Source organism: Spermophilus citellus (genome assembly GCF_964194105.1).
Source record: "Spermophilus citellus genome assembly, chromosome: 2".
In the NCBI taxonomy this organism is placed as follows: Eukaryota; Metazoa; Chordata; class Mammalia; order Rodentia; family Sciuridae; genus Spermophilus; species Spermophilus citellus.
This window is the reverse complement of record NC_138183.1, coordinates 157,001,032-157,024,208: the sequence shown is the minus strand read 5'-3', so window position 1 is coordinate 157,024,208 and position 23,177 is coordinate 157,001,032. Positions and strand designations below refer to the sequence as shown.

General features: G+C 45.1%; 1 protein-coding gene across 1 annotated transcript; it reads right to left on the bottom strand.

Moving 5' to 3' along the window:
• Positions 1 to 521: 521 nt before the first annotated feature.
• On the bottom strand, positions 522 to 15,135 carry TMPRSS5 (transmembrane serine protease 5). The gene is made up of 13 exons (XM_081279741.1): positions 15,010 to 15,135; positions 12,141 to 12,273; positions 11,773 to 11,871; positions 11,118 to 11,240; positions 9,052 to 9,187; positions 8,590 to 8,703; positions 6,929 to 6,972; positions 6,112 to 6,274; positions 4,946 to 5,124; positions 3,085 to 3,183; positions 2,478 to 2,620; positions 2,070 to 2,222; positions 522 to 1,126 (listed from the first exon to the last, which is right to left on the bottom strand). The coding sequence occupies exons 1-13, from the start codon at positions 15,010 to 15,012 to the stop codon at positions 1,118 to 1,120; spliced, it is 1,398 nt and encodes a 465-aa protein (XP_081135867.1). The 5' UTR covers positions 15,013 to 15,135; the 3' UTR covers positions 522 to 1,117.
• Positions 15,136 to 23,177: the final 8,042 nt, after the last annotated feature.

The following is a 23,177-nucleotide window of genomic DNA, read 5'->3' as shown; positions in this document are numbered from 1 at the left end:
TGAGAGGCACTGGGTTTGATTCTCAGCACCACATATAAATAAAGGTCTATCAATAACTAAAAAATAAAACTAAAAAATTTTTAAAAAATTAGGCACCTGCCAAAATTCTGGAGTAGATGAACAGAAGTCAATACCAAAACTTCAGAAACCATGTATGAGCCCAGCATAGTGGCACACGTCTGTAATATCAGTGACTCAGGAGGCTAAGACAGGAGGTACAAGTTCAAGGCCAGCCTGGACAACTTAGTGAAACCCTGTCTCAAAATTTAAAATAAAAAGGACCGGGAATGTAGCTCCATGGTAAAGTGCCCCTGGATACAACCCAGTACAAAGAGAGAGGGTGGGCGGTAGGGGGAAGGGGAGAAAGAAAGAAGGAGAAGGAGAAGGAGGAGGAGGAGGAAGAAGAAGAGGAAGAGGAGGAGGAAAGAAGGAAGTAAAGAAAATATATGAGAGCAAAACTGTATTTCTATCCCATAATTTACAAATCAGGGGGCTGGGGAAAATCCAGACCAAGGGCCAAACATAACTTCAATTTAATAACATAACTCTTTGAACCAGTTCACAGACTGTCATTTTAAAACCATACGCTATTTTCCAATTCCAACCTCCTTGTTTTACAGTGTCTCTGCCCCATGCAGGACCTGCCAGAGCTAGATAAGAACAGGTGAGACAACAGGGGAGGGGGAAGGATCCTGACTCCCATGGGCTTATACTGGGCTATCCAGCTTTGATCTTCTCTTCCCAGGAGCTCCTGAGCTAGGCACTCCTCTAGGGAGGCACTTAGCCCACCGAGGGCACAGGGAGAAGGCAGGACTAGGAGAACCCCTGAGAATCCTCCCCAGGACAGGGCAAAAGGACAGGCCCCCAGCTGCTTCCAGTAGCTTCTTCTATCTCTCACCGTAACCTCCTCAGCCCCCAGCTCCCCACATCATTCCCAACCCAACTCTAGCCTCTCTCCTGTCTTGGAGCTGCTTTGATGAGAAAGAGGGACTAGAAATCCGGGTCTGGGGGGAGAGGCCGGGTGGCCCAGCTGCTGGCCTGTGGGTGGTGATGGTCATGTGTACAGTAGTAGGAGATTCACTCCTGCATCCATCCATGGAGGCTGCTTCTTCTCCAGCTAGTGGACCTGCCAAAGAGCACAGGAGACATGACACCAATGTGCGTGAAATTGCAGCAAACAATGGGACTTAGCACAGGGAGTCCTGAACCAAAAGAGGAATAAGCTGGATTCCCAGCATGCTCCACCACACACTAGCCAAGTGACTTTTATCTTAGTAAATCACTTGACAATTCAGAACCTTGATTTCCACTTCTATCAGAGGAGACAAAAAATACCTGGGGCTCTAGAAATTTTGGAAGTTTTGAATGAGAGGATGGATCCATACATCCCCTGACACTCTAAAATGTATTATCTATCACCTGCTTCTATGCCTAACCTCAGAGAAAGATGCTTTCCATTATCACACCCTTGCCATTGTACTTAATACTATGCTTTGAAATACACTATTGAACATGGCCCCCTCACTGAATAGATGAAGCCTAGTGTCACGCAAGAGTTTAATTAGGTTAATTAGAAATTCAGCTAAGTCTTGAGTTTCTCCATAGTGTAGGCAATGCAGTCACTTATAACTGATTTAGGGACTAGGGATGAATAACAATAACTTATAACTACATTAATAATACTCTGGATCACTTACCCTAAGCCTAGCACTATACAGGCATTGACAGGTCTCATCCCGCTCAATCATCAGAGTAGCATATAACATAGCCAGGATGGCTATTACCAAGACACTGAGGTTCACCAAGGGTAGGAACTTGCCAAAGGTCACCCAGGAAAGGGCAGACCTAGGTTGCAAACTCAAGTCTATTCTTACCCAGTTAATGCTTAAATTAATAGAAATCCAATGGATTCCATGTTATAAACATCACTACTTCTTCCTTACATTCTGGAGAACATCCCCTAGTCCCCCTCCTTCCCTCAGCAGGGCCAAGGCTTAGGGGTGAGATTCACAGTGTCCAGGGGCAGGTCCTTTAGAAGCCTCACACCCCATCACTGCCCCCACACTCACTTGCACAGTTTCATGGATCCAGTCCAGGAACTCAGCCACTTTGGCGTAGACACCTGGGTGATTGGGCTCTGCACAACCACGTCCCCAGCTGACCACACCCACGAGGTGCCACTTGCCCCCATCTGGGCAAACTAAGGGCCCTCCGCTGTCCCCCTGAGGTATCCAGGCATGGAGACACAGAGAAACAGACAATCAGACCTTCCTGGTGGAGGAGAACCAGATCCCCATGAAGAATGGGGTCTCCTTCCCAGGCCTTCCTGCTTCCTGCTAGGATACCTGCTGGCCTCCCCCTCCATAATCCCTTAGCATGAGCATTCCTCCTAGATTCTGTCTCATGCTACCAACATAGGCAGACCAGGGACCAAGCTGCAGCAGGTCACTGTCCCCTCCCTCCACCACAGGCCACACCTGGCATGCGTCAGCCCTCCCGTCCAGGTAGCCAGCACACATCATTCGAGGGGTGAGGGCCCCACTGTATATGCAGGAGCTGTTGCAGAGCTGGGTGCTGAGCAGGGGCACCACTGTATCCTGCAGGGTGTCTGAGCTGTAGGCTGCAGGAGACACCAAGAAAAGCTGCAGGGCACCAAGCAAGGCCAGAAGACAGAGCAGCAAGAGGGAAAGAGTTAGTAGTCCCAGAGGCATGGAGACTCAAAAAGGGGAGCCAAGGACAGGAGTTGTGGACCACAACAGGGTGCTGGGGTTCAGAAGATTTAGGGTCTGGAAATGAGGAGAGGAGGAGGAGAACTCACACATATATCAAATGCCGAGGCCATGGCACTCCTGGGACAAGGGGATAGGGGGTAAAAGGTTCTGGGCTTAGGGAAAACATCAGTGCTTGTTCTCCCCAGAAAAGTCCAGCCAGGGAAGACTGGATCCCCCAGGACTGGCCACTGGTGGTGCCAGGGGAAATGAGGGCTGGAACTGCCATGTGGCCAGGGAAAATGGTGTGCCTCCCCTTGGAGAACAATGCCTCACCCCACCCCTTTTGCACTGAGGGCCCTTGGAATTGACTCACTATGGCTGGGGTCGGTGTGGCCCCAGCCAGACACCCAGCACTGCGAGCCACTTGGAAAATGCTGTTCCTCAGCTGGCAAGCACACAGCGCCCACAGTCTCTGTGGAGAGGCACAAGGTCCTGGTCCCGATTCAGGCTCGGCTTCCCTCCAGCAGAGGCTGGGCAAAGATCCTCCTTATCCCCCTTCTCAACAGTCCTGGTGCCTTGCCTCCACCAGGCTTCATGTAGGGTTGTCCAGGCCGGGCATAGTCCCACCCTGGGAGAGACTCTTTTTAAGAAACAATGTGCATTGGGGTAAAATTGGGGGTTCATAACCCACTTCAATCTAATGTATGAAATATGATATGTCAAGAGCTTGGTAATTTTGTGAACAACCAATAAAAAAAAAAGAAAAAAAAGAAAAAAAAGAAACAATGTGCAAATTGCGTTGTGCATGGCGCCCTCTAGAGGTAGGCAATGCACTTGCTTTCTACCTCCACCTGGGGACTGAGGGAGAATGGAAACACCTTCTGGCCCTGGGTACAAAATTTCTAGCAAGGACCCAGTTTTGGCTTTTCCCTAGGGTATCTGATCCCTAGGGAAGTATTTCCAAAAGTATATGACACATCCTATAGGTGGAGCCGAACATGATTTTAGATAGAATATAGACGTGCCATTTCATAAACACTCATTTGGGGAGAGAACTATTTCCTTTTCAATTCTCTTTCAGTACCTCTTATTGAATCAAGGAGAAAGACTCTGTCTGGTGCTAGTTTGTACTTCTCTCAATGTTTTCAATCTCCCACTGAACAGAGGAGAGCAGGCCCTGGCCCAACAACCCCTACAGAGGACTCCAGCAACCTAGAACTTACATATCAGTTTGTTTTCACAGTACATATTTTTATAGTTACTACCTATTTACTATAGTTATATAGGTTCTCCAATCAGGTAGTTTTCTCTTTAAAATATATTTATGTAAGTGAATTTAGAAACATTAACTATTTGAGCAATAGTACACATATGTGATAAGATTTGTGAAATGCATATAGCAACCACTGTTGTTTGAGAAATCCAAGTGGATAGTGATGGGAAAGAGGAGTGCTGAGTGCATAAGTTTGTGTGTGCACAAGTGAGCGTGGGCATGTGAGTGCACACAAACAGATGGGGTAAGCATGTCTGTGCATGAGAAAGTGTGAATGCACAGGTGTGTCTGTGCATGTAACCCAGTGCACACATGTGTGTTTTTCTGTAAGTGTGTGTTTGTAGCAGAGTGTCCACATGCAGGTGCATGTTCAGGGGAACAGCAGCTGGAACAACTGCAGCCTGGGCTCACCCTTCTATGGCAGGTGCTTTGGCAAGAGGAGTCCTGGCTTTGGAGGCAGAAGTTTGTCACACGACCTTAAAAAAGTCACTTCCTTCCCTGAGTATCAATGTCTTTGTCTTTGTCTGTATATACATTTCATCTACTTGCCAGGTTTGTTACAAAGACTGAGAGAAAGGATATTTGGAGAAGTAAATTTCTTTAACTCCAACATTTCACAAAATGGTTGGGACTTTGGACCAGTCTGGGAACAGGGGTAGAGCAGTCTATTGTTGAATGAGGCAGCTGTGAAACCCTGCTTGGGATGTCAAAGCAAATTCAATCAGCGTGACCTTCTATGAATAGGGCCTGAATTTTTGTCCCCAAAAGAGCCTGTTCAAGAATTGGTACAACTTCAGGTCTAAGAGATTGCAAAAGTCACTATGATCCAAAGTGAATGGTGTACTTTTTAGTTTACAGTGCTAGGATACCCTAGAAATCAGCTAGCCTCTCCTGCCACCCAGTCCCTGTTCCTCTCTCACTACATTCCTAGCCTGCTAGTCCCAGGGCCAGGGTCTCTCACCTGAGAAGTTGAGTGGTATCCGAAGACGCAGAAGGGCAACATCATAGTCATGACTTTGAGCACTGTAGAGGGGGTGGGAGATGATTTTCTCCACCATAGCCCCCTGGTGTGGCTTAATGGTGCTATGGCTGACCAGTCCTGCATGAACCCGCCAGCTGGACAGGCGGAACAACCTGAAACTGCACAAAGGGACCATGCTGAGCCCATGGAAGGAAGAGTTAGAGAAGGTAGACATAAGTAAGGTAGTGAGTGGAGGAAGTTGGCCAGAGAGGTCATTAGAGGGGACCACTGTCACAAACCTCCAAGTTCCTGGGACCCAAGGATCATGCCTCCTATTATCACCCTAGCAGCTGACAAGACAGTGGACATGCAGTAGGTGCCTAACAGGTGCTTAATGACTGATGGACAGAGAAACAAGATACTACAGGTCATCTGCAACCACCAATCGCTCCCTCTCTCCTGTATAATCACCCTTCAGGCTTAATGTTGGAAGGCCTTATAAGATATGAAAACTCCAACCTAAGTCAAAAAACTTCCCTCAGACCTGTCACACTGTGTGTGACCTGAGGGAGGTTCTTCCCTCCCTAGCAACATTTTCCTCATAAAATTAAGTTTATACTCTCTGACTTGCCTGCCACCAAGAGAAGAGACTCAAAGAACACATCCATTCATTATTCATTTGTTCATCCCTCCAACTAATATTGATTAAGCATCTATTATATTCCAGGGAATGTTCTAGTCACTGAGGACACAGTAGTGGATAAATCTACAAAGGGATTTTTAGACCAAGAGTCTTTTTAGATTCTTAGACCAATGAGACCAAGAGTCCCTGCTCTCCTGGAGCTTCCAATCTAAAAGGTGGAGAAAGACATTCAATTAGTAATTACATGAAAAAACGATTTAATTACAGTGGTGATAAACATTAAGAAGCAGAGTGCAATGAATGCAAAAGCATCTTAGAAACTTAAAAACTGTGTGAATATAAAGAACCAGTCTTTGACTACTGTTATTTGTGCAGAGCTGAATTTGACACTGACAGGGAGAATACCACCCTTGCACACTTAGAATGGACACCTGGAGGCAGCAATTGTACAGGGACACTTTATACAGGACAAACAGAAAAGGTAACTGAGATCCTCACCTCCCCATCAGCCCCCAAGACTTGCCTGTGTATGCAGTGCGCAGCAGTCACCACCCAGTGGGGCGCCAGTACAGAACCCCCACATGTGTGTCGGGAGCCAACGGTCACACTGGCCTGCCATGGCCAGCGCCCAAGAGCTACAGCATGCCCACCAACTATCCGGGAAGCCAGAGGCCTTGTGCCGCACTCTGCCAACAGAGAAGGGTAAGACAGAAAGAGAAAGCCAAGTGCCTGAGAGCCAATGTGAACATCTCATTTATTATTCCTAGTCCTAACAGGAAGATAGGAATGTTAATTACCCATCTGTGGGCTTTCTGAGAGAAGGGATGGTGTTTGTGGGATCTATGGAGCCCTTATGTCAATTCCACAGTAGAGGTCAAAGTATGGATGAATGTGTGGAAGTCCAATGGATATGTGGATAGATGGGTGGGAAGAGAGGTGAAAGGACTCAGACTGTTTCCCATTTGGACCGTAATTCACTACCCACCCTTAGTCTCCTGAAACTACTAACAAATTTCTCAGTAGCCAATAACAATTCCACCTTTCAGGTTCTTCAGAAGAAAGGGGCAGTGAATGCCAGAGGCCAAGATAGAGTGGAGTAGTGAAATAGAAACATGATTAGCCAGCACGGTGCCTGTTTGGGGACATAACAGAGAACTAAAGGGGCTTTGTTTGGGCAGACTTCACCTGCGAGAAGGAGCCCAGCATATGGATGAGCACATGGGCAAGGACCACTCAGACCCAACTGAGCCTCTCCACAAGGCTCTTCCATACTCGATACTCAGCAGAGCAGGGAAACTCCTTTCTCTCACCCATTTTCCTAGGTCCAGGACATGACTCACCAGAGCATTTGAGGGAAACAACTTGACCAGAAGTACAGTTGTCCCTGCAAAAAGGCACCAGCAAGAAGTTGGACAGGGCCAACCTGAGGCCACACATGCCCCAGGCATGGAGGTGGGGGGTGGTGGTAAACAGTTCTTAGGGCTGTCATGTAGAAGGCCTGAAGAACACCACCCTTCTCTTCCTGCCTCCACCCAAACACCTCATAAGCAGTTCTCAGGACAGCAGCACATAGTAGGCCAGGTCTTACAGAGGGTAACAGAAAGCTTTCAAGGTCCTTAAGGATCCATCTGGTCAGGGCCCAAATTTACAAATATGGTTATTTATAGATGAGAAAATTCATCTGTTTCCACTAAACGGCCCTGAATAAACACATATTCAGTGGGTAAATGAATGGATATTGAGTGGATGAGTGAATAGAGCCTTTTTCCCTGTGCTCCTTTCCAGGTTCACTGTTTTCTGTCCCAGGTCTGCATATTTGTATTTTTGCTCTCCTCTTTCCTGCTTCTCTCTTTGGGGTGGGGGGAAGTGGGGCGGGGGGGGGGGTGCCAGGGACTGAACTCAGGGGCACTCAACCACTGAGCCATATCACCAGCCCTATTTTGTATTTTATCTCACTGAGTTGCTTAGGGCCTTGCTAAGTTGCTTAGGCTGGCTTTGAACTCTTGATCCTCCTGTCTCAGCTCCCAAGTGGGATTACAAGTGTGCACCACCACACCCAGCATCTGTCTCTCTTAGGATAAGCCTCAATTCCTTTTTGACCCAATGCTCATCTCTTTCCTTACTCATCTCTTTCCTCCTGCAGCCCAAGGCCTGGTATTCTTAGATTCTAATTTTCCAAACCTACAGCCACCCATCTGCTCTCCTGGAGGAATCAGTCCCATTCCCACATCCACTTGACCATTCAGGAATCTAAGACAAAGACTTGGTCAGGGCCTTCTACCTCCAGTATATTCCTGGGGATGACCCCTTGGGAAGGAGTTAGGCAGAAGGGGCCCCAAAGCACAAAGATGAGAAGCAGGTCAAGGATGAGAAGGCTTCAGAGCAGTGAAAGGGAACCCACCCCTCCAGCCCAGGAAATTTCTGGGCAGCTTGAGGAAGCCCAGGCAGGGGCAAAGTCCTCTCAGCTTTTGCCCAATCACACCAACCCACCCTGAGGGTTTAGGGAAGAGCCTGCTCCATTCCCAAGCCTCTTTTCTTGGACATACTTGAGGCCCCAAGCAGCTCTTAACTAGAACCACTTGACTATCTTTCTCCAAAAGATTCCAGAGTTATATAAATATAATGTGGCAGCGTTGAGAGATCACTCAGCTTAGAGAGAGGCCTAGTTTCAAGACTTGGCCTAGCTATTTATCGGTTATGAGACCTTGGACAAGACTTTTTAACCTCACTGAGACTCAGTAAAAGGGGAGAAGAGCAACATTCCAAGTCCTGAGATAACAACAACCAGCCCTTCATTTCTTGTGAGAGACAAATAACATACGGCCACTGTGATGAGCAGGACCCATGTGAACTGGGTTTGTCATTTCTGACTGGGAAACATTCCTCTGCTCTCCTCCTTATACTGCCAATGACCTCACCACCATCTCCCCTGAAAGAAGATTTTTCTGGACTGCCCACCAGGAAGTAAAGGGCCCCACTCACCTAACCTCAGAAGCCCTACCTGAGCTGCCACACCTCCTTCAGGAGGCCCTCCAGACTAGGAGAGAGCCGAGCAAACTTCTGGAAGCTGTTGAGCATGGTGTCAGACAGGTTGACTCCCTTATGGTGAATGAGTCTTGGCAGAACAGAATGGGAGGAAATGAGCTTTAAACTGCAGTGGAAAAGATACTGGTTAATCACAACTAGAATGTGCACAAGACACTCAACTAGTGTAATGACTAAGACAATGATTTCTTCTGAGAGTTATGTTTGTTAAAAAGCTGTGAGGCTAAAAGAAAACAGAAGAAAAGCAGCAGTACTCAAAGGAGAGAAATAGCTGGGGCACCATCATGCCCAGAGGCTAGAAGATGATCAGAAAGACTACTTGCTATTTGCTGAGTGCTTTGATGGTGACAGTAAAATGAAGGTGTCCAACTCCAGGTAGCCCTCCACCTCCCCAGGCTCCCAATCCTGCTCTTGTTACCTGAGATGCCCAAGGCTCTGGCAGATCCTCATACCCAGGGCAGGGTTCCAGCCCTCATGGCAGACCAGGAGCCAGGCTGGACGGGCTCTCATCTTCACTTCCAGCAAGAAGTCCCCACTATTTATTCTGAAAGACACTGAAACCACAGCATGAAAACAATATCCCAGGGATAGGGATAGGACAGGAAGAAGAGGACCTGGAACTCTGTGGGACAAGAAGAAGCCTCAGTGGTCATCCAAGTCACCCCATGTCAGGCTCCCTGTTCCCCCATGTGTCAAGCCAATCCTAAAAATAATATAACCCTATTTGTTGAGATTTTTCCATTTTGTGCTTAACTGTGTGCTTTGGAAGGTGCTCCATGCATCACTCATCAAGGTAGCTGTATGCAATGACTATTACCACCCTCCAATTCTGCAAAGGGAAATAAGGCACAGAGGTAAAGCAACTTGTCCAAAATCACAGAATGAGCAAGAGATGGACACAGGACTTAAGTCCAGGTCTTCAGATTTCTAACCTCATGACAATAATAGTTATCATTTATTGAGTGTCTGTTTTTATCAAGCTGTTAAGGACCGAAATGTGCCCCACCCTACCCCACCACCCCCGATTCCTGTGTTGAAGCCCCAACTCCCAATGTGACTGTAATTGGAGATAGGGCCTTGAAGAATGTAATTAAAATTAAATGAGGTCATCTGGGTCGTATCTGATCTGATGGGGCTGCTGTCCTCTTAAGAACAGAAAGAGACAGCAAGCATATGGTTGCTTACTTTCTCTCTCTGTGTCCTAGCAAATAGAAGAAAGGTCCCCAGAGGACACAGTAAGAAGGCAGCCATCTACTACTAAAAATCAAATTTTTAACACCTTGCATTTGAACTTCTAGCCTCCAGAACCATAAGAAAACTTTTTTAAAATTTTTTATTTTAATTTATTATATATGACAACAGAATGCAATACAATTCGTATTACACATATACAGCACAATTTTTCATATCTCTGGTTGTCTACAAAGTATATTCACACCATTCATGTCTTCATACATGTACTTAGGGTAATAATGTCCATCTCATTCCACCTTCTTTTCTCCCCCATGTCCTTTCCCTTCCCTCTCACCCCTTTGCCCTATCTTGAGCAGAACTGTAAGAAAATTAATTGTGGTTTAAGCCACCCAGTCCATGGAACTTTGTTATGGCAACCTAAGCAGACTGCACAGGCTCTGAACTAAGCTCTTTTTATATATTAGCTTGTTCTCCTTGTAGCTTTATGAATATTTTTAGATATGTGTGTGTGTGTGTGTGTGTGTGTGTGTGTGTGTAAGTACTTACCGAGGATTGAACCTAGTTGTGCCTAACCACTGATCACATCCCCAACCTTTTTTTTAAATTCTGATTCAGCGTCTGCTAAGTTGCTCAGGGCCTTGCCAAGTTGCTGAGGCTGGCTTTGAACTCACGAGCCTTCTACCTCAGCCTCCCAAACCACTAGAATTATAGGTGTGCACCATACCTGGCCTGCACTAAATATTTTTATTTCCTTCTTATAGAGAAATGGAAGTTCAAAGAAATAATGTACCCAAGGTCATGCAGTTAACAGAAGAAACAATTCAACTTTATTCTAACTTTCATGATTTATTCCAACCCTCAGCCTCTGGGTAGCATCATATTCCTACCTAGAAGGAAAGTAAAGGTGGGGAAGGGGCAGGGAACACTGTGAAGAGAGGTCCCTAGACACCTAGGTAACCATGCTGGTCACACACTGAACTCCTACCTACAAATATCTAGCCCTTCTTCCCCTGGCTTACTCTGCCTCAAATGGTAAGTTCTATCCCTCCTTCCACGCCTGAGATCAGAATACTACCTAGGGAGGTCCAAAAGTCCCAAATCAGAGATCAATGTTGCAAGGGTAGACCTATCACCACCCTCACATTAGAGGAGGGAAAGGAAAATGATAGCAGTGAACTGACAGCCCTTCATTTGGGTCCTCCTGCTCCTGGGAGGGGGGATCCCAGAGATGTAAAGGACCCTGGGCTGAGAGGAAAGGGAATATCTTTTACACTTGTGAGTGTGGCCCACCTGCTTTGGGAATTGAAGGGAGCAGAACTTCCTCATTGCTGGCCCCTGAGCAGTTCAACATCATCTCCTCATCCTGCAAGGTCCCAGAAATGGGCTGAGAGGCAGCTGGCCACAGATACAGTACTTTAGAGAAGAACAAAAAGAGGGTCACAGAGAAGAGCTGGGGCAAGGGAAGGAATTTCCAAAAGAGGGGGTCAAGGCACAGGACAAGACACTCTTGCTGCAGAGGCAGACCTGGACCTGGGGACTCCTTCTCCACCACCTGCCTTTAGGTGCCCCCTACCCAATCTTCAGAGGAGAGGCACAATGCTCTGTCTCTGTCTCTCTGTCTTTCTCTTTGTCTTTGTCTGTCTCTTTCTTTCTCATGGAAAAGACTTCTAGAAAAATCCTGATTAGGGCTGCCCTGAATCATCCTCTCAGGTAACTCAGGACACTACTTCTCACAGTAAGACTAAACATTCTTCTCTACATGGAGCCTAAATCCATTCTGTTGCATTCATCCCTTTTCTTCTTACTGTCTTTACAGAGCAGTTGAGAAAGGTGCTCATCTCAGCTGCTTGCTTATAATGCCTGCTCAACACTTGCTTCTCCCTTCCATTTTCCCCCAGATCCTATCTTTGTCCCTTCAAGACCACAGAAGGGACCCAGCACTGACCCAGGAGCCATGAGCTGACACCTGCACCAGCCAGCAGTCCCAGGGCTCCCAGCACCGCACAGCCACGTCGTACAGAGCACCAGCGCCCCACCTTGGAGACTGTGAAGGAAGACAGAGGGCTCTCTGGGTTCTCAGCTCCTGCCAGCCAACCTTACTCCACACACCAAGCTCCAGCAGGAGCCTATCCCAGCTCCCTGAACCTGGAATGGGTAAGTGCAATGCCCTGATCCCTGAAGCCCCAGGTCCCACTCAATTCCCCAATGGGAAACAGAAAGCAAAAGCAAATAGGGGATAAAGAGTGGACACTCTCTCACCATCAATCATATAGGGTTGACCCAAGGAGAAGAAAGGTGATATAAGAGGATTACCCTTCACTGTCATTCCCCAGTCAGACCTACTGGGCTGTGGCTGGTCTCCCGGCTCTGCTCTGGAGATCGCAGGTGCTGGGCCCTCCTCTGCACACTGAACCTCCATAGGTACTTGATCATCCAGCATCAGGCTCTGGGGAAATAGTTGTCAGATCCCAGGATCCCAACATCAAAGTCTGCAGAGAAAAGCCTCAGCCCACTCCAAGTGTACATTCTAATCTTGACCATGCGCCTGCTGCTGCCTACAAACTTTTATTCCCTTGGGGTCTCCCTATGTGTTCCCTGCAGGACCTCTCGGCACTCCTTGAGGCCTTAACTTCACCCATCTTACTCTCACGTAGCCTGAGTATCAGAGTGAAGACTTGAATTCAGACTTAGTCACTCCAAAGCCCACACTCCTGATTAACCTCTCCCTGGTCTTATCTCCTATGAGCATCAAGGCTGATGGTCCCTCAATATCCCAGTCCAGGCTTCAAGATCCTACCTTCCTTCATTCTTTCTATCTCAGAGGGAAAGAAGTATCTCCTACATATACCCACCCTTCCCTTCATTCATTCAGAAAATATTATTTAGCCCAAGTGCATGGGTCACTATGGGGGATACCGTAGGGAGTTCAGGATAAGTAAGCATGAACCACTTCACCACTGCCTCAAAATATCTGCAATACTGTCCCAAAGATGTCATAAAAACAAAGTGGAATGTGTTAAGTGACCCAAGAAAACTTCAACTAAACTACCACTGACACTGATGAAATCAAGAGGGGCTTCCTAGAAAAAGAGTCCCTCATGGATGAACAGGACTTGAACTATATAGGCATTGGTAGTCCAGGCAAAGAGGACTGAGTATGCCAAGATACACAAGAAAGCATAGTGCAGAATAAGTCATATGTGTGTCTGAGACTCTTGAGCCATGAAGAAGAGAAACAAAACATAAAATCTTAGGGAGAAAAAAAACAGACAGTTCAAAGTAAGGTCTATAACCTATTATGTGAACTGGGAAAACACAGGCTATGTCACCAAATAAATGAGATTCAATTTTCTCATTTATAGAATGTAATACTTGCTATTGAGTAATCTCCTTTCTCTAGTATCTTATCTCCCTCTGTTATTCTCTATACTACAGAGCCAGAGTAACCTGCAAAATTACTCTAAAAAGCAAAGCAAGCACGGAGACCCCATCTTTAAAGTACCCACTGAATCTTTGCAGCCTTGGGACCAATCCAAACTCCATAGGTCCTTCTATGATCTCACCCTTCCTTATTTCCCCACTAAGTCCCTCCACAGCCCAACTCAGGGACATGCTGATAAACATGCCATTCCCAAGCACCTTGAGGCACTCTCACACCACAGAGACTTTGCACCTGCTGTCCCCTTCCCCAGGAAGCTGACTCCTACTAACCCTTCAGGACTCAACATAGTAGGGAGTTTTCCTCAACTCCTACCGCACCTATTGTGGCCCTGTATGCTGCTTCTTTCTCTTTCCTTCCTCATTGGCTATGTATCTCAGGGCCTGTGTATAAGAGGACTTCTTGGTCCCCTTTTGGCACAAAAGGAGAACTTAGATAAAGTACACAGGAGGAAACAAGGAAGAAAGAAAGGAAGGGAAAACAAGAAAATGTGATTGAAATGGCTTTATAAATTATGAAGCACAATGCAAATGTGAACTATATTAATATGAATAAGGAACACATATAAGCTTCAGATCCTTCCTCCAGGAACTTATCAGTAGAGTAGATAAGACCCCTTATAGTGGGAGTGACATATCTGCCCTGCAGATCTGTCTCTGTCAACACACAGTTTGTTTCCATTGATTGTTTCCACTGTTTCACAGCCTGAAACATGACTCCAAAACATCATTGGCCTAGATGTGATTTTCATGTGTTCAATGAAATGCACTTTTCTCACTAAAACCCTCTTTACTCCTGTCTTTATGGTTCATTGAACTGGCTTTCCTAATCCTCTGACTAGTGTACAGAAGGCCTTTGTCAGACTCACCCAGGACAGCTAACTCCAAGTGGTCTGAAAACAATTTCCTGGAACCCACGAGCATCCACACCAGCTCAGCTCACACATGGGCCAGCAGTCCAACACCTTCCTATGAAGTGAGGTACCAGACCACCTCCCTGTCCCTACACCAATCACAGCCAGGACCTGCAAGACTGGATCTCCCACCAGAAGCAGTTGCTTCTCCAGGAGAAACACTGGCCATGGTTTGCACCCTACCACACACACACTCCTTCTGTGCTTAGAGATAACACTCACAGGGCACAGGTAATGAGGTTGGAGGACAGCAGGCTTGGAAAAGGAAGCCAAGAAAGCAAAGAAGGCAATAGTGTGGGCATATGAGGTTTTAGATTCTTCTATGGAGCTTCTTTTGAGCTGATGTCCCTCAGAGCAGAGAGGCAGGGCCTGCTCTAGAAAGAATTTCAGGGCCTGCCCAGCCTTTCCTCCTGTTTCAGTATCCAGGGAGCTAGGCTTTAAACCCAATTTATGAACAAACTAGCCTCACCTTAGGTATTGCCCTACCTCGAATTCCACCTACCCAAGCTTATATGGTGGCCTTAAAACATGGTCTTTCATAGTACAGGACCTCTTAGTCCTCTTTGGAAGTGGGAGTTCAATGTAATAATGATTTGCTAAATATCACCTATGTGCAAAGCACTTCACTAGGCCTATGGAGGACAAGAAAAGAGAATAAAATGCAGTTCCTAGGGAGAAAACAGGGGGTTATCCCTAAAGGGCCCTTGCTAGGACTCAGCCCCTGTACCAGAGCTGCCCAAGCAGGCTCTTTTCACCAGCCTAGAGTCCCAAAGGCAGGAAAAAGAAAGAAAAAGACCAGGGCAGGGGATGGCACAGAGACATAGTCTTACCATGTGGGTCACTGGCACTGATATAAGCCTTCAGGGTCTGCTAGGCAGGGTTCTGCTCCTGTCCTTGTGTCAGCTTTGATTAAATAGCCCAGCCTGCTTGGTTGGAGGATGAAGTCTCCCTGGTTTACACATGGCCCTTCCCTTTGTCCCCCCTACACACACACACACACACACACACACACACACACGCACCAGAGAGACAATAAGCTCTGCTTAGGACCCATGAATAGATCCCTTGTTGTAGGGAAGGGGGCCAAGGGCTGGGCTGGGCTGGGCAGCCCCAGCCCCTCCCATCTGCTAACTGGAAGCTCAGAAACAGAGAATAAGGTTATGGGGAGGAGGGGAGGCCAACTACTGTTGCTTAGCAACCAGGTCCCTTGTGCCAAAAAGTGTGCCCCATGCATGCTAACACAATTCCCCCTTCCTGCTGACAGGACTGTCCTGCTGAGAGCGACTGATATTAGCATTCGTTGAAATGTTTCTGAGCCCTCTGGATTACATCTCGCTTCTGTGTGGTTTGGTTTTTCTAGCAGTCTGGGGATGTCGCCTTACATCAGTGCCATTGACCCACACATGCTATCTCTGCTCCAACCTCTCTCTCCTCCTCTCTTGGCTGGTGGAAAGTGCCTCCTCTAGCAGCTCTGTTGCGGGGGCTGAACTAGCAGGGCCCCTAGCAGGGCCCTGCGTGGACAACCTCCTGTTGTCTCCCCTAGGAACTTCCTCTTAACTCTCTTCTCTTGTAACACGTAGGTGGGAGATATTGCGATGAAGATGAGGGATCTTTCTCCTCAGGGCTATACCTCTTACCTTAACACTAGGAAGAGGAGCCTCTCCACCCTATCTGCCCTAGGAGCCAGTCATTATAAGAATCCTCAGTGCTACCTTGTTTCAAAATATGAAATATCCCAGCTGAGCCCAGGCTGGTCTGAACACACGTGGAAACCACATCCCTTTAGACAAGGAAGTGGGACAGTCCCAGGGAAGGGAAAGGCTGGTGTGGCTTCCTCTCCTCCAATCTTCCTCTCATAGAGCCCTCATATGGAATGGCTAAGAATATGGGCTTCCGAGTCAAGCTTTCATCGTTTCATCTCCCATTTCCCTTAATGACCTCACCTATAAAATTAGGGTAATAGTACCTAACAATATTGATAGAATTATATAAGATATTGAATATAACGCTCTTATCTTGGTGTCTAGTATTATTATTATCACTGTTGAAACTCATCCACACAGGCTTTATTTTCCCTTTTTGCTCTCTCTGTTCCCCATACACTTAGTATGTCCTCTGAGCTTATGGCCAGCACACAGAGCTCTTTGCACACGATACAACAAGAGAGGGAGGTCAGCTCTGAACTATAGATGTAGGAGAGGAATGGTGGCCATTGCTGAAAATCCCCTGGTTAGGTTCTGAGGTCACCTAGGGCAATGCTCTTCAGTCTACAAACTGTGTCAGGAAGGAGCCTGGCATGAGGGATGAATAGTCCCAGGCGTGGAGCTAGCATGCTAAAAGGAGAGACAGGAACAGATATAAATAACTGCTATTTGTGAAAAGTGAAATTACCGAGGCCTGAACACAGAGGTATAGGAGAATAGAGGAATAGCTGAATCTTCTGCCCAGAGGGCTTCACAATGGAGGAGACATTTGAACAGAGTTTTGAGAAATGAGAAAACAATCACAGAAAAGGGCATTTCAAACATATCTCAGGTGATGTCAATGAAAATGACAGAGTAAAGACCTCTGAAAATTCTCTCCTCCATTAAAGCAGTGAAAAAACTAGCAAAGAAATTGTCAGAATCAATTTTTTCAAGACTCTGGAAACTAACCAAAAGCTCACAGCAATCTGGGAAGTGTTTATTTAAAAAAAAAAAAAAAGGCAACATAATCTCAGTAAGAACAGTCAGCTTTGTGCATTTTAATTTATTCTAATTCCACCCCCCTCACTTCAATTCTGCATTAGCCTTGAAAACCAACATCCCATAATTACGATAGAAAATAGCAATCTGGTAGCCACAAAAATGGGTAGAAAAGGCTTAGATATCCTTCAAAACCTCATTCCAGAGAGTTCTCACAATTTGACCTATCTAGTGGTTCCCTGGAAGATCCCATTTGCAAGACTGTCTTTATTTAAGCTGACTTGGTGTTTGCCCTACTTGAAAAGCTGTTTTACCTAAGGGCACCTGTTGAAAACAATTGGCGACAACTATTGGATTTCATAGCTGACATAGGAAGTGGATAATAGTTGAGCCAAACAGTAGTCAACCTAAAATACTCAAAAGAAAAATCTGATGAAGGAGATGCCAATAAGCAGCTTTCAATAGCTCCAATAAATATCTGGGAATCTAGAAAGCCCATATGTTGTGTTAGTCAGCTTTTCATCACTGTGAACAAGACACCTGATAAGAAAGCTTACAGGAGAAAAAAGTTTAATTTGGTTGGTAGTTTCAGAGATTTAATACAAGGTGGGTCAACTCCATTGCTTTGGGCCCAAGGTAAGGCAGCATGTTATGGCAGAAGGGCATGTTGCAGGGAAGCTGCTCAGGACATGGTGGCCCAGGAAGCAGAGAGAGGGAGAGGAAGGGATTTCAGGGAAGATGAACCCTCACAGTACTTCCCCCAGTGACCCACCTCCTCCAGCCATGCCCCATATTCCTACAGTTATCACCCAGTTAACTCAAACAAAGATGGACTAATTAGGTTATAGTTCTCAAAATATAATTATTTTACCTCCAAAATTCTTGCATTAACACAGGAACTTTGGGGGGACATTACATATCCAGATCATAACATTCCACCCCTGGCCCCCAAGAGCTTGTGTCCATCTCACAATTCAAAATGCACTTGGTTCATCTCCAAGAGTCCCATAGGGTTAATAGTTCCAGCATTGCTCAAAAGTCACAGTCCAAAGTCTCATCTGAAACTCAAGGTAAACTCTTGATTATGATCCCCTCTAAAATTAAAAAACAGATTACATATATCCAATATACAGTGGCATAGAGTAAACATTCCAATTCCAAAAGGAGAAATAGAGTCATAGAAAGAAGGGATGTGACCAAAGCAAGACCAAAACCCAGCTTGGCACAGAGGTCCTATAACTCTATGTTGTACAACAGCCAGGACACATGGCAAGAGACATGTGCTTTCCAAAGGGCTTGGACAGTCCCACCCCTTTGACCTTGCCAGTTGCAGTGCCTGTGGTTTTCTTTTAGCCTGGCTTTCTTCCCAGCCAATGGCTTTTCTCAGTGGACAGTCCACATTAGTGGCATTTCTTAATTTCAGAGGTCTTCATTCCAGCCTTGGCTTTACCTTCACAACTTCATGCATCAGTCTCTCAGAGGAAACCCACAGGGATTCCAAGCCTGCTTACACTTTACTGGGCCTCCCAGGCCTTCCTTTGAAACCTCAGTGGAAGCATCTATAACCCCTTCAACTCCATCATCCAGCATTCCTACAGAACCAGTGCTACATGGATGATGCCAAAGTCACAGAGTTGCTGTACCCCTTGGAATCATGGCTGCAGCAGTCTCTGAGTACCTGCACAGTTGAGCACAGTGAAACAAATTCCTAGCCCCTACAGGAAGGGTGTCCCCAGGCTTTCTTCTCAAAATCATTTTCCCTTTCATAGCCATATCTTTGCAATGGGTGTGGTCTTGAACGTTCCTGAGATGCCCTCAAGCCATCTTTCTTATTGTCTCTGTGTAAAGTACTTAGCATCACTTCAGTAGCTATGATCTCCTTAACAACCATGGCCCTAGTATTACTATTTGTCCTATTCTGGACAAACTGAAAGTTTTTAAAATCCTTCAGATCTTCTTTCTCTCCAAATTCTCACAGTAAATCTGGCTAAAAGACAACAAAATCAATACCAGTGACTGAACACTGTGCTGCCTTAAAATGTTCACCACCAGATTAATGAGCCAATAACTTTAAAATTCAGCCTCCCTGAAAATCTCAGGACATGGCAAAATGAAGACAAGTTCTTTGCCAGAATGTAACACAAATGTCCTCTAGTCCAATTCCTAATAGAATCCTTATCTCCTTCTATAACCTCATGAGCACAGTCCACATTCCCATCAGTATTCCATTCTTCTGAGCTCCAAGAATCACCCACTAAGTTCTGCTTACAATATTCTCAGGCTTTTCCCGCCTGCCTCTCCAAACTTTTCCATTGACTCCATTTCTTGATACCAATTTCTATGTTAGTCAGCTTTTCGTTGCTATGATGAAAATATTTGACAAGAATAACTTAGAGGAGGAAAGTTTATTCTGGCTCAGTTTCAGAGGTTTAGTCCATGGTGGGCCAACTCCATTGTTCTAGGTTCAAGATGAGACAAGACCTCATAGTGCTAAAGATCTTCTTTGTTCATGGCAGGTGGAAAGCCAAAAGAACAAGGAAAAGAGGCTGCAGAGAATGAACCCTTAAAGGGCACTGAGGCTGGACCCACATTGACCCACCTCCTCCAGTCATGCCCACCTGCCTATAGTTACCACTATGTCCATTCAAATTTGGGTGGACTGATTAGGTTATAGCCTCCCAATCCAATAATTTCCCTTCTGAACACTCCCACATTAACACAAGAAGTTTGGAGGAACAACTCATACCCAAACCATAACATTTGCATAGGATTTTACACATGCCCAGTGGTGTGTGCATGTGCAAGAAAGACGTAAGGTCCTAAATTATCACCTCTGTCTCACCTGGAGATGAATAGGAAGGCTAAAGTGAAGTAGTAAACTTCCTGTGTGAATGCTGAAGGCATGCACCAACATACATATAAAGCCTCTCTACAAAGACTGGGAGACTTATTAGTTCCAAGCGTGAGGACATTCTCTGTTCAGTCAGTACCTGCATTAAGTTGAGACTTCAGGAACCATACAGGACAAAGAATACAGATTTCACAGAATTCGTTTTGAAAGTCACTAAATAAATGAGCAACAGCAGTAACAACAAACCCCAGGGAAAGGGAAGAATCTGACATTCAGAGTTGCTATACTACATTATTTAAAACCCAGTTTTCAACAAGAAATTATAAGATACACAAACGAAGAAGAAAATAAGGCTCATACATGGGGAAGAGAGAATCAATCAATAGAATCTCTACCTGATGAAGCCCAAATATTGGGAAATCCTGCATATTCTTAAGAGAGCCTGCCCCCTTCTTTTTAATTTTGTATTTGTTCTAATCAGTTATGCATGACAGCAGAATGCTGTCGGATTCATCATACACAAATGAAGCACAATTTTTCCCTTCTCTGGTTGTACATGAAATAGGGTCACACCATTCATGCAATCATATTTGCACCTAGGGTAATGATGTCTGTCTCATTATACCATCTTTCCCATCCCCATACTGCCTCCTGCCCCCACTTTGGCCAATCCAAAGTTCCTCCAGTCATCCCATATCGCCCCCCCATTATGGATTAACATCCACTTATCAGAGAAAACATTCAGTTTTGGGTTCTTGGGAATTGGTTTACTTCACTTAGCATGACATTCTCTAACTCCATCCATTTACCTGCAGATGCCATAATTTTATTCTCTTTTATTGCTGCATGATATTCCACTGTGTATATATACCATATTTTTTTTGTCCATTCGTCTATTGAAGGGCATTTAGGTTTGTTCCACAGTTTGGCTATTGTGAACTGTGCTGCTATAGACATTGATGTCCTGCATCACTGTAGTATGCTAATTTTAAGTCCTTTTGGATATAGACCAAGGAGTGGGACAGCTGGGTCAAATGATGGTTCCATTCCAAGTTTTTTAAGGAATTTCCATACTGCTTTCCATATTGGCTGCATCAATTTGCAGTCCCACCAGCAATCTATGAGTGTGAGGGCCTGCCCCCTTTCTAAGGTGACCTGGATGGTGCCCAAGTAGAACATATTAGAAAAATTTCTGTTTAGCATCAAAAACCTTTCTGCTTAGAAAAAGGAAAAGAAAGGTTATGGGTAACAGGGTGAGGAAGTTGGAAATCTCATGAACATTGAAGGGAGATCAGTAGATTAGAGGAAAAAGACCAGAGAAGGGAAAAGAGAAATACTGGATAATATTGGCCAAATTATATTGTTACATTGTGTACATGTACAAATATAACAATGAACCCCATCATTATGTATAATTACAATACACCAATAAAAACACAAAAATAAAAGAAAAACAAAAAGGTCTCTGTTCCCAAATAGGTGTACATCTCTGATAATTATCATAAAGTCTCAGTTTATAGTTTTCTTATGTAATACCTCGCACACAAAATAGTCACAGTTTCTACCCGGTCATCGTTAGTGACACCATTACCTGTACGGGTCCTCTAGGGACCTTGAGGTGAGAGCTCTTAGTATGTATTCTGGGTACAATCTGTAAATAAGAAAAGGAGGTGAGTTACATTTGCCACTATTAAATTATTCCCACTATTACATCTGCCACTATTAAATAACAACAAATAAATGTATGTATAATATAATAAAATGTATTATAAAACTAAGTTCTTGCCAATCAGAACTGAAGAAAAAATAGCTAGGCAGCTAGAGGATGCAAGCTATTATTGTCTTAGAAGCATTCTATGGTGTTGTTATAAGATGAAATGTGCCTTTCCAAATTCATATATTGAAGTCCTAACATCCGGTATATTAGAATATAGCTGCTTGGGAAGATAAAATTCTTTTTTTAAAAATATATTTTTTAATTGTAGTTGGACACAATACCTTTATTCTATTTATTTTTATGTGGTGCTGAGGATCAAACCCAGCATCTCACACATGCTAGGCAAGTGCTCTACCACTGAGCCACAACCCCAGCCAGAGATAAAATTCTTTTAAGAGTTCATTTAGTTAAAATAAAGACTTTAGGGTGAGGCCTAATCCAATATAGTGGATGTCCTTATAAGAAGAGAAAATTTGAACCAGGGAGAAGGCCATATGTAAACAAAGGAGATGTCCCAGAATGAAATTAACCCTGCTAATACCATAATCGCGACTTCCAGCCTTCAGAACAGTGAGAAAATAAAGTTCAGTTGTTTTTAAGTCAGGAAAATAAGTTTTTGGGGAAGAAAAATAAAAAACAAAAAAATCTCTTTGCTCCAAACTGATGATGTGATGCTTGATGCAGCTCACCTCTGTACCTGACTGAAGGTGATCAGGACTGTCCTGCTTGGCCTCCCCTTGCCATCCTCCTGTTCATCCAGAGTTGGCCCAGGCCCCTGACCATGTGAATCTGCTGACTCTTGGGCATAGCAGCTTAGTTCTTGTCCTGTTCAGTCCTCTTCTGCTCCTTTCAGCTAGATTATCCCTCAAGAAGGCTGGCTTAAGAGGAAGGGCTCAGGTCACTTTTATACTTGGCAGCCAGTATTCTCCCAAACCCAGCTCCTGATTTTGGCCACCTACTGCCATCAGGCTAGCTATGGCATAATCATTCCAGGAGTAGCTTTACAAAACTCCTTGAATTCTGATAAGGATAACTCAAAGCCATTGTTATATAGATTCTAATCTCTATTAATCTGAAGAATGAAAGTGGAAAGAGGTCACTGAAGACTATAAAATAATGATTAAAACAAGGTACTGCCAACTTTCTACTCTCAAAAATTAGATTAATAACTTGGCAGAAATGAATACATTACAGTCTCTGCTTTCAAGAGTTTATTACCCAGTTGTGGAGACAAATATGCATACCAGTGGGAATGACCTGAGAGGGGAGGTTGGAGAAATGGACTATGTGGGTTGAGGTAGAGCCAAGTTCTACAATGTCAATACAGTGACTACATTGAAACCCTGCTGCTGGGAGCAGTTCATAGTAAAAGTTCCTATGCTTAAATCTAGGGGTTGGCACTCTCTTCTTCCTCATTATTCTGACCAAAGTTGAGTAGGGACTACCTAAGTGTGAAGGATGATAACCTCCTCAGAAGGGCTCTGAAGTGCCTAGAAGAGCTCACTCAAACTTTCTCCCCTGTCCATCCTTTCTCTTCCCCAAAACACTCATTGGCAAAAAACTTTAGCTTTTCTTGGGGTCTAGTTCATAGCTCTATTGTAGCAGGGCAGTGGGATATATTGCAGACAGGCCAAAGAAAGTGCCCAGAGACAACACAGGAGAGATATATGGTTTGCTGAGGAAAACTTACAAGAGATCAGTGACAGAGCTGGGGTTGTAGCTCAGTGGTAGAGTCCTTGCCTGGCA